The 11,770-nt window shown below is 50.8% G+C and overlaps 1 protein-coding gene across 2 annotated transcripts in view; it reads left to right on the top strand.

Annotated features, from left to right (window-relative positions):
* The window catches only part of LOC111158764 (purinergic receptor P2X 1), a 22,754-nt gene extending 12,225 nt beyond the window's left edge, over positions 1-10,529 (top strand). The window contains exons 2-12 of one of the 2 annotated variants that reach the window (XM_022521020.1): positions 3,681-3,828; positions 4,129-4,200; positions 4,636-4,705; positions 4,957-5,053; positions 5,386-5,466; positions 5,754-5,895; positions 7,616-7,743; positions 8,150-8,240; positions 8,670-8,735; positions 9,078-9,179; positions 9,294-10,529. In XM_022521020.1, the coding sequence (XP_022376728.1) occupies positions 3,681-3,828; positions 4,129-4,200; positions 4,636-4,705; positions 4,957-5,053; positions 5,386-5,466; positions 5,754-5,895; positions 7,616-7,743; positions 8,150-8,240; positions 8,670-8,735; positions 9,078-9,179; positions 9,294-9,359 (1,063 nt within the window). In that variant the 3' untranslated portion in view covers positions 9,360-10,529. Of the gene's footprint in view, positions 1-3,680; positions 3,829-4,128; positions 4,201-4,635; positions 4,706-4,956; positions 5,054-5,385; positions 5,467-5,753; positions 5,896-7,615; positions 7,992-8,149; positions 8,241-8,669; positions 8,736-9,077; positions 9,180-9,293 lie in introns of those variants that run through there. The other variant, XM_022521021.1, reaches the window with a different exon arrangement.
* Positions 10,530-11,770: the final 1,241 nt, after the last annotated feature.

Here is an 11,770-nt window from a genome sequence, read left to right as displayed (position 1 = left end):
AGTGGTAATTCCATACTTAACTTTTTGAGGAATTGCCAGGTTGTTTTGCAAGGGTTTGAGCTGAATTTGAGGTACCTGTATGATGTCTGCGGTGAGGGACCAGGGGAGGGAGAAGGAATGGGTATCACAAAACATTGTGTCATATAAACATGTATGTAAGACTGTTGAGTGCAGAATTTTGGTTGGCTTTGTTCACTTCTGTATTTTTAGTGCCTAGAACACTGCTTGGCACATAATAAGGACTCAATCAATAAATACTTGTTGAGTGGTAATTCCATACTTAACTTTTTGAGGAATTGCCAGGTTGTTTTGCAAGGGTTTGAGCTGAATTTGAGGTACCTGTATGATGTCTGCGGTGAGGGACCAGGGGAGGGAGAAGGAATGGGTATCACAAAACATTGTGTCATATAAACATGTATGTAAGACTGTTGAGTGCAGAATTTTGGTTGGCTTTGTTCACTTCTGTATTTTTAGTGCCTAGAACACTGCTTGGCACATAATAAGGACTCAATCAATAAATACTTGTTGAATCACCAAATGAATGTGTGGAATTAGATCTCCAGGGAGAGTGCAGAAGTGGAGATAAAAATCTGGGGCTGAGAAGCCAGGGGGATGAGGGCAGGTGAACATATTAAGAGGAATTACAGACTCAAGACAGTGAAAATAAGAGGATTATTTATTATGTGCCTACTGCATGCTAATTTCCTTAATGAGAACTCATGGGAAATCCTCCAGTCATTTAGACTTGCTTTCTTCCTGCGACCCAGCCCATAGCTCAGTACATAGGAGGGTCTTGCTCATTTTTATTGAATGAAAAGCAGCATTTTTGAGGTAAGTGCCATCACATCTGTTTTATTGAGAAAGCCAGGACTCAGAGAGGTTTAGCCTTTAGCCTGGTGAGGCTAAAGTCACACAGGTGGTGAGTGGCAGTGCTGATAACTGAATCATGGCTTCTGTTACACTTTGGGGGCCACACTCTTGGTTACTCCACTATTTAGAGGGGTTCAGAACATGGAGAAGCTCCCCAGAGTCCCCAACAGCTCCTCTGAGCTTGGGCATGGAGTCAGGATCCTCCTTGGAGGAAGGAGGCTGAGGAGGGTAGGGGTAGGTGATGCGCCCAGTCTCCCTGATAAGGCTGGAAGCACTTAGGACTGGAAGCCTTTGTCCTGCCTTACCTGGTGCCATCTGGGACCTGCAGGGGGCAGCAGTGACCATGTTCAGGCTTGGGAAGGGCGCCTCCTGGTCCAAGCTGGGGGATATGCCTGGAGAAGATAAAGTGGAGACCGTGGTGGGGGAGAGGAAAATCTGGGTAGGCTGACTTCCTGGAGCCCGGGGCTGGGAGACCACCCCCAGAGACCTAGCACTGACTCTGAGATTAAGATGTCCAGAGAACTGCAATGAGACCTGAGCTCTGGGACACAGGCGAGGGTCTTTGAACTCTGCTTGGGCAGTCAGAGCCACAGATTTCCCCCAGAGATACAGAGCTACACACTCTGATGGGTACCACAAATGGTCACACACACTCAAACACAGTGACACTGCATCTCCATTCAGTCTTTCCTTTTTTTTTTTTTTTTTATTAACATTTAATGTATTATTTGCTTCAGGGGTACAGGTCTGTGAATCATCAGGCTTACACAATTCACAGCACTCACCATAGCACATACTCTCCCCAATGTCCATAACCCAACCACCCTATCCCTCCCCCTACCCCCCAGCAACCCTCTGTTTCCTGAGATTAAGAGTGTCTTATGTTTGGTCTCCCTTCCCCATCCCATCTTGTTTCATCTTTTCCCTCCCTACCCCGCATGACCCCCCTGCCCTGCCTTTCAAATTCCTCATATCAGAGAGATCATATGATAATTGTCTTCCTCTGATTGACTTATTTCTCCTAGCATAATACCCTCTAGTTCCATCCACATCATTGCAAATGGCAGGGTTTCAGGGTTTTTGATGGCTGCATAGTATTCCATTGTGTGTGTGTGTGTGTGTGTGTGTGTGTGTGTGTGTGTGTATCTCACATCTTCTTTATCCATTCATCTGTTGATGGACATCTAGGCTCTTTCCATAGTTTGGCTATCGTGGACATCATGCAGTCTTTCCTGAAGGAAATGGACCATACCCAGGACTCTCAGTTGTTAACAACAAAAACCAAACCCAAACTGCCTTAAATAAAGAAAGGGAATTTACTAGCTCGTGTAACAGGAAAGTCCAGAAGTAGATTTTTTTTTTTTTAACATGTGTCAGGCTTGACTAGATCCGGGTCCTCAACCATTGTCAGGAGACTGCCCTCTTCCATCTCCTGGCCTAACTTTCCTCTAAGTTGGCTACATTCTTAGACTTATCTCTCTGTGAGATAGCAAGATGACTAACCATAGTTTTGGTCTTATGGCTACCTTGCTTAGTTACCTAACAGAAAGGATTCTTTCCCAATAATTCCCAGAAAAATCCTAGCCTCATTGCTGAAACTCCCCAGGTTGTGTGTCCATCTTTGGACCTATCCCTGTTGCTAGGGCAATGGAACAGTGGTTGGCAAATCTTGGTAATGTGCCCCACCCTCCCTACACCCAAAGCTAGGAGGGAGGTTAATTTCATTGACCCTCCCAGACAGAAAATGGAGAACCCAAAGGAACAGGGGTTCTTCATGCTAGGAAGGGAAGGCCAGAATTTTCTAGGAAAGCTGGGAAGTGGGGCACCAGGGAGGCTCAGTGGGTTAAAGCTTCTGCCTTCGGCTCAGGTCATGATCCCAGGGTCCTGGGATGGAGCCCCACATCAGGCTCTCTGCTCAGCAGGGAGCCTGCTTCCCCGTCTCTCTCTGCTTGCCTTTCTGCCTACTTGTGATCTCTGTCTGTCAAATAAATAAATAAAATCTTTAAAAAAAAAAAAAAAAGAAAGAAAGAAAGCTGGGAGGCCTCCATCCTGAGTCACTCCACAAGGGCCTCAACTGGGGCCACATAATGCAGAGGCCACTTACCCCTCTGTTTCCTTCCTGTCCCCCTTGCCAGGAGCTCCCAGCATGGCTGAGATGATCATAGCTAATCTCTATGTAGTGCTTACTGCATGCCAGTCCCCGTTCTAAGTGATTTACATGCAGTAAATCACAGCAAGTACAAATAGTACTATTATTGTTATTCTCATTTTACAGATGAGGAAACTGAGGCAGAGAGGGATTGAATAGTTTATCCAAAATCACGCAGCCCATGAGTAGTGTAGCTGGGATTCCAATCCATCCTCTCAGGAAACAAAGGCCAGGTTTTCGGCCATCATGCTCTGCTAGTTCTCAATGGAAGAATCTCAAGAAGGAAGGAGCACTCTGGACATGAGGATTATGGTCCAAGAAGCTTGGTCTCTAGGCCTCAGCAAATCCTGCTCTTGGAAAAGGATCTGAAAGAGTCCTTCAGTGGATCTCCTCTCCAGGAATTAGTATTTTCCTAGTAAAAAGAGGGGGGGGGACATTAGGTACAGGCCAGCCCGGGGAAGCAGGTGAGGCTCTCCTGCCCCCAGCCCAAGATGTAGCTTTAGAAGCAAAGAATGGCTCAGAGACACATCTGGAGAAGGGAAGGGAAAATATTTGAAATGTCTAGCTGGTGCCAGAAAGGGCAGCAGCCCATACAGCCTCATGCCATCTTTGAATGGCCTGGCCCAGCTCTGACTCCTTTAATCCCCAAAACACCTAACAGGTGGGTGTTTGTCTACGAGAAGGGCTATCAGACCTCAAGTGGCCTCATCAGCAGCGTGTCTGTGAAACTCAAGGGTCTGGCTGTGACGCAGCTCCCTGGCCTGGGCCCCCAGGTCTGGGATGTAGCTGACTACGTCTTCCCCGCCCAGGTAAGCTTACTCAGGGGTATACATTCCACCCACAGGGCCTGGCTCAGAGTAGGGGTTGGACTCTGTCCAATCTCCATATTGGACTAGTGCAGCTCCCTTCTCCCTCTGGGCCTCAGCTTCCCTGACTATGAATGAGGGGCAAAAATAGGTTGTAATATCAACCCATTCTGATGTCACGGGGTATGGAGGCTGCTGGGTACCATGTGGATTTCAGGGGCTTGTTGGGCCAGTGTTTGTGTTCTTGGAGCTGTTCTCCCAACTCAGAACTCCGCGCTTCCCTCCCCTACTCCTCATTTCCAGGGGGACAGCTCCTTCGTGATCATGACCAATTTCATTGCGACCCCCCACCAGGTTCAAGGCTACTGTGCAGAGGTGAGGACTGCTATCCATCCCCTCTCCCTACTCCTTACAGGGGAAAATATCATGGAAGAGGAAATCGCCTTGGGCACTGAAGATAGGCTTTCTCAGGGCAAAGCTATGGTGGAATTTTAGGCATAGATTCACACAAAGTAACAGTCTGCTTTGACAGTGATGCTTCCCTCCCAGCTCTGTGTCAAGCAAGATGCTGAGCCACGGTTCCCACCCAATCCACAAGCCCTAACGTCTCTGGTCCCTGCCAGGTGACACTGGCATAGCTTGGCATGAGCCCAGAGGGGTCCTGGGAGGGTACTGGGGAAGAAAGCTGTAAGCAAAGTTCACCCCAAAGCTAACACTGCCTCATGATTTCCCTAGGGCTCTGGTGGTGGGAGGGGCTCTCCTTAGGACACTACTGAGAGGCCTGGGATCAGCCACTCTCCCTTCCCCTAGCACCCAGAAGGGGGTACATGCACAGATGACAGTGGCTGCACTCCAGGGAAGGCAGAAAGGAAGGCCCAAGGTAAGGTTGGCCTCCTCCTGTCCCCCTGCACAAGCTCTGTTCTGCTCCAGGCTTCCTCCACCAGGAAGTCCTTCCTGCTCTCTCCCTTCCTGCCATTCTAACCTTGGCCTGCCCTGTCCCAGACCCAGCCACATTTCTGTCCTCAGGCTTCTGCTCTTTGTTGTCCCGTCACTGGGGGCTCTCAGGGATGAGGGGCCTCCTCTCTATCCCCAGCTTGGAGTGGACACCCACGGGCTCCTCCTTTGCTCCAGGCATACGCACAGGCAAGTGTGTGGCCTTCAATGACACTGTGCAGACATGTGAGATCTTTGGCTGGTGTCCTGTGGAGGTGGATGACAATGTCCCACGGTAATGCCTTATCCATCCAGGTAGCTGGGAGCAGGTTCCCCCGCCCAGACAAAGGGGCATCTGGATCCATGTTCTGGAAAGGATCTGTCCTCCCTTCTTCCAGCCCCACCCTTACTCCATCTGTATGGCCCAAGCCAATGATCCCTCTGGCCCCTGGTCAAGGGACCTGAGAGTCCATCATTACAGCACACCCATCGCCCCCCACCCCCGCCACCACTCCAGGGCACCAGGAAGATCCCATAGGTTCTCATACCCCCATACCCATGACAAACACTGTTGGGCACATGGGGGACTCCTGAGGAGAGACAGTAAGTGAGTACGGTGTCCTCCAGCCCTGCCCTTCTCCAAGAGGCCGAGAACTTCACACTCTTCATCAAGAACAGCATCAGCTTTCCACGCTTCAAGGTCAACAGGTTTGTGGGAAAAGGGGGCAGAAACGCAGGCACCCACCTCCCCTCTCCAAGCCGGCTGCTCCAGCTGGTCTCAACTGTCTCTGTCACCTTCCACTTCAACTGATTTCACTTTGGGGGAAGAAGCCTGAGCCGGGCTCCTGGGATGGGCCACCTTTAGTCTCAAGGGCTGTGGAAGGGGGGGGTTTGTGGAGCTTGTGAGGAATCTCCAGAGCTTTGGGACATGGTGGTCCCCCCAACCCCGCCCCGCTGGCATCCTGCCGCTACCGATGTTCTCCACCCCTATGTAGGCGCAACCTGGTGGAAGAGGTGGATGCAGCCTACATGAAGACCTGCCTCTATCACAAGATCTCGCACCCACTGTGCCCCGTGTTCAAGCTCGGCTATGTGGTACAGGAGTCAGGACAGAATTTTAGCACCCTGGCTGAGAAGGTACAGTGCCAGGTTAATGAGGAGGGCTAGGTCCTGGAATCAGGAGGTCAAAGAAGGCTTTTCCATCCCAGGTAATGCCCCCTCAAGCCTCTCAGGTATGGGCTGAGTATATATGTGGATTTATTCCCTAATACGGGGGAGTCTGAGGGTCAGGCCTGAGTCCTCAGCAGAGCCTGGTTGGTATGGATCTGACACAGAGGAAGTTTCCAGAATGAATGGTTATGGGCAGACATTTTCACCTGGATGTTTGCTGAGGTCACACTGTTTTTTAAATATGGGATGAAAGCAGCTTGGATTCCATGCTCTATGGCCCTGAGAAGGCCTGTGCCCTGCTCGGGAATCTCGAAAATTCCAGAATCTGGGATCTGTACAGTCACCTGGGGTTCCAAGAGAAGCAGTACCTTGTAAGGAGCACAGACCTGTCTGACTGGGTTCAAATCCTGGCTCTGCTCCTAATGAACAATGTGGTCTCAGACTAGTTAGTCTCTTACCTTGAGTGTGTCTGAGCTTTTGCACCTACATAGTGGGAATAAAAATAGTACCAGGCTTGTGCGGTTGTCTCGAAGATCGAGTGGGTTCGTGCATAGGATGGCACTTCAGTACCGCCCGGCCGTGTGGTGACTCTGGGTACATGTTCCCACATGATCATCATCAGCCTTTTCTTATAGTTGCCTATTTAGGGATGGAAATCAGCTTCTTTTCTGTGATATCACACATACACACAAAACTTGCTCACAAAACATTTATCTAAAACAGGGATCAGCAAAGTTTTTCTTTAAAGAGCTAGAGGTTTCAGTTTTGCAGGCCATATGGACTCTGTTCCAACCTTATTCAAGTCAGCTGTTAGAGAGCAAAAGCAGCCACAGAAAATATGTAAACAAGTTCTGCCCTTTGGCCTCAGTTTCCCAAACCCTGGAGGCGGTTTATACTGGAGCAACACTTACACAACCAGAAAGCTGAATGTTAGACTTCCCTGTTCCTAAAATCTCCCTGCCACCGGTACTAGGAACTTCTCACCCCTCACTATCATCCAGACCCTTGCATACCTACCTCCTGCCTAGTCGCCCAGCTCCACTCCTGCTCTGACCACTTCCCAGCTCTCCTGTTGCTCAGCCTACCCCGACCTGTCCCCGATCCTCACCTTGCTCAGAGAAGCTTCACTTTCTCAAGTTTTCTCTTCCTAACCCAGGTCCTTACAGACTCACTCTTTAATTCAACATTATTTAATTGCCTTCCACACTGTAACTTTCACTAGGAACTCAGGAGTCAGTGACAAATGAGACAGACAGCCCCACTCTCGCAGAGTTTATAGTCTTAGAAGAGATGGGTTAATAATCACACAAAATGAATATATGATTTCAAAGTGACAAATGTTCCAGGAGAAAACAGAGGGTCTAACAGGCACACATTTTTAGACTAGAGGCGGTCATTAGGGAAGGCCTCTCAGGGAAAGTGACCAAAGGATAAGAAAGGGTCAGCCTCGTGGAGCTGTATATGCAAAGGCCCTGAGGTAGAAAGAACCTGGTATATTCTAGAAAGCACCAGAAAGTCAGCGTGTGATGGGTGGGAGGTGGGGCCAGAGGGGGCAACAGGACCTTGCCCTCAGTATCTCTTCTCAAACAAAAAAAATGCTCCCCACTTCAAGAGATTGCTGGCACCAGCATAAGACAGGAGTTTCTTGATCCTGAAGCCTGGGTTTTAAACACCGGTTTCCCTGCAGGGTGGGGTGGTCGGCATCACCATTGACTGGAACTGTGACCTGGACTGGCATGTGCACCACTGCAAACCCATCTACGAGTTCCATGGACTGTATGAGGACAAAAACCTGTCTCCAGGCTTCAATTTTAGGTGCCTGCCAGGACCCCACCGGTCCACCCTTCCTTGGGCTCCCAGAAGGTTGAGGGTTTTCATGTGGGTCTTCTACTCCCAGAACCCCTTGAGGCCCAATAAGTGTCCCCAGGAAGAAAGCAGAGGAAGCTGGGCAACTCCCACTGCAGGGAGCCTGCAGGGAACAAGACCTTGGCACCCTGAGCCCCACCCTTTGAGGCCCACCTGGCCAGGACTGGCAGGGGAAATCACTGACATCAAGAGTTAGGGTGAGGATTGAATACAGCATTCCTGGAATGAGGCCTGGGGTGTTGGGGGCATGGAATTGTCCTCATGGACCTCTAAGGGCTCCTGCTGAACTCCAAGAACACTGGACCCAAAACTGTTCTCCATCACCCTCTTCTGCAACCTCACCCTTTCCCCCAAGGTTTGCCAGGCACTTTGTGGAGAACGGGACTAACCACCGCCACCTCTTCAAGGTGTTTGGGATTCGCTTTGACATTCTTGTGGATGGCAAGGTGGGTGTCCAGTGTGAAGGACAGCAAGAGACATGTTCTTAGTTCCTGTGAGTGCTTATCGGGTGTCCATGGTTATAGACAACAGGAAGTTGACTGGGTTTCATTCAGCAGTTTTACTGCTGATAACCAATGGGCCTGATAACCATAGAGGGCAGGTCTTTCCAGCCAGTGACCTCACCTCCTCCACTACCTCCCTCTGTCCAGGGAAGCAGAGCCAAGGTCAAAACCAAGGACTTCTAACCAGCAGCTGAGACCCCACATAGAGCCAGAGCTGTGCGGAGCAGGCTGTGGAGCCGGCTAATGGTGGGGGTAGAGGGTAGAAAGGGGGAGTTCCTTGACCCAAGTCTGGCCTTGGGGTTTCTGAGGAAGGCCTTTTCTACCTGGCTCCTTCTGACTGTTAATCCTTCTTTCCCTGGACCCTGCCACCAGGCTGGAAAGTTTGACATCATCCCTACAATGACAACCATTGGCTCTGGGATTGGCATCTTTGGGGTGGTAAGTGCTAGGGTCACAGGGTCACTGTACTAAGGTCAGTCCCTCCCCTTCCACATCTCAGTGGCAGCTTACCCCATCCTTACTGAGCCCAGCCCACCACCCCAGACCCACAGTATGTCTGAAGAAACTGAGGCCCAGAGCTGGGGCAGGACCGAAGTGGGATGGGGTGGTCTTGCTCTCCCAAGGGACATGCAGTGCCTCATCCCCCCTTCCAGAATCTAAGGTCTAGATAGAGCAGGGTTGAGCCAGGCCCCCCAGCCAGAAAGGATTGAAGTGGGACATGGAGGGTTCTGTCCCTGCCCCAAGACTCCCATGCTCTATCTGTCCCTTCCTTGCCCTCAGGCCACGGTTCTCTGTGACCTGTTGCTGCTCCACATCCTGCCCAAAAGGCACTACTACAAGCAGAAGAAGTTCAAGTATGCAGAGCACATGGGGTCAGGGGCGGTAAGAGATTTCCCTGAGTTGGGGCCTTTCTGAGGCCTTAGGTCCACATGTCTGTGTTGGGGGGTCAGCTGCTTCCCTGAGGCTGACTTTTTGTTCCCTCCAATGCTTACACAGGGCGAGCGTGACCCCGCAGCCACCAGCTCCACCCTGAGCCTGCAGGAGAACATGAAGACATCCTGACCCTCACCCCCTGACTCCTGACTGGACACAGCATGAGGCTTCAGGCAGGGGCCCTGGAGGGGTCCCAACCAGGACAGAATGGTCTCTGCAGGAGCTCTCCACCCTCTTAGCCAGGCAGACACTAGGGTCTTATCAGCTCAGTGGGGACACTGGGAGGGACCTGTTCAAGTCTGGGCTCTGGCCCCAACTCCACAAGCCCCAAGGGAGCTTTGCTCCAGCCTCAGCCACTCTTAGTCTAGAGAGCCTGGGGTTGGGCCAGGCTCCTCTCACACTCCTCTATCAGAGCTGTGTGCTTCTCACTCTGGGCCCTCAGCACTGCACTGCCTCGTGTCTCTAGATTCATGCTTTCCCATATGGCAGACACTAGTCACGATGAGATGACCATTTAAATTTATATTAATTTAAACTGAATAAAATAAAACAATTCAGTTCCTAAAACTAGCCGGCCACATTACAACTGCTAAATAGATACGTGTGCCTAATAGCCGCCATATTGGACCACACAGAATATTGCAGAGAGTTCTACTGGGTGGCTCTGCTTGAGCCCTGTTTCTTACTGGCCCCAGATTTTCCTAGGGAGCTTGTCAACACTGCAGGCACCTGGGCCGACCTCAGATCTCCCGAACCAGAATCTCTAGGGCTGGCCATGGAGATGCAAGGATGGCAAACACTCCAGGCCATTGTAAAGGCTAAAGTTTAAGAACTGCTCCCGATTGGGTATCAGATTTTGCCTGGGCCTGCCTGACCTGGCAGGTGCAGGCTTTGAGTAGGTGTGTGGTGTATTTACAAGCCACATGGTCTCATGTACACACCCCCATGGACACTCTCATCTACATGCACAACCCCCTCCCATCCACACTCCGGCTTTGAACAGCTGGGGCCCTGCAAACACAGCCATCTGGACAGACCTATGCCCTCAAGTACAGACACATGGTCCACGCAACAGCACCTCCACAGAGCTAGGCTTCTTCCTAAGTGTGTCAGGCCAGGACAGTCCCTTCTAGCCATGAATCCTCACTCAGCTACCTCGGGTTGGGGTGGAGCCCTGGCCAAATCCTGCGCTCCCTGCTTATGACCCAGCCTCAGCACCTAAGGCCTGACCAATTCTATCTGAACACAAGGTCTGGGGAAAGTGAGGGGTGGAGTACAATAAAAGGAATGAGGACAAACTTCCGCCTTCTGTACTTTTCCCTCTCTGAAACTAGGTGTCCCCATCTGTGGAATGCAGGGTTGAGCTGAGAGATCTTTGAGGTCCTCTGGATCTCTTGTTAGACAGTGGTGAGTCGACACTTAGGCCCTGAGCCCAGCAGAGTCAGTGTTGGCGGTCAGCTCACCTCTGTCCATGGGCCACTGTACCCAAACACTGGAGCTCCTTCTGGTCCTCCATGTACCCCTAACACAGCTTTGGGAGGCCTGGCACTCAGACAAGCAGATATTCTCTGGAGTGGCCTCAGGAAATCAGGAATAAGAACGGGGCTGGCTGCTCCAGGAGAGAGACTTGAGGGAATCCCAAAGAGGGGAGGAAGGTCTTGAATGGAGATAATGTGGAAGGATTCTCCAGGGGCCCTGAGTGGGCAAGACCTGCAGTCTGGACCTGTGGCCAGTTAGGGTCTCTGGGAACCCCCCCATCACCAAATTCCATTTAGACCAGTGCTCCCCAATAGCAGTGATGGAAACATTCTCTATCTGTGCTTTCCAAAATAGTAGTCACTAGCCACATGTGGCCACTAAATGTTTAAAATGTGGCTAGTGAAACCAAGGAACGGAATTTTTAATTTTATTTACTTTTAATTAATTTAAATCACCACACATGGCTAGTGGCAGTAAGAAATGATATTGAACAGCACAGGCCAGCCCTCTCCCTGTCCTTCAGGCCCTTGACTTTCTACCCTCTTCCCCAGCTAAGAATCATCCTTCAGATTTTACAAGACGGGAACTCCTTCTTTTTCCCTCCCTTTGTTCTCCAGTCCTACGTGCTTTTGCACCTCCTGCCCCCTTCCTTCCTGAATGATCAAAGGATTCCTCCTTTGTATCCAACACTTCTATCTGGCCCAGAAGCCTCCTAGCAGAGGCTGCCTCTCCTCTCCAATACCTGCATTTGCTCCTCTCTTCTGCCCCTCCTGGCCCTTGTTCCTCTGCAGCTCTTCCTGCTCTACCTTCCTGTCACCATTCCAGAAAGACCTACACTTCTATACTTCCCTCTGCATCCCACCCTTTGCAGCTGGCTGCCAGCCCCCACCGCCACTTCTCCTAAATGCCCTTGTCAGGGTTACCAACAGTGTCCTTGCTGCTAGATCCAAGCAGATATTTCAGCCCATATCCTGCTTGGCCTGTCAGCCTCTGACACTGTTGACCAAGCCCTCCTTTGTTGAAAGATTTCCTTCCAACAGCTCCTAGAACCCACCCTCTCC

This window comes from Enhydra lutris, unplaced genomic scaffold (assembly GCF_002288905.1).
Source record: "Enhydra lutris kenyoni isolate GAN:26980312 unplaced genomic scaffold, ASM228890v2 scaffoldscaffold63, whole genome shotgun sequence".
Classification (NCBI taxonomy): Eukaryota; Metazoa; Chordata; class Mammalia; order Carnivora; family Mustelidae; genus Enhydra; species Enhydra lutris.
This window is presented reverse-complemented; position numbering and strand designations above follow the sequence as displayed.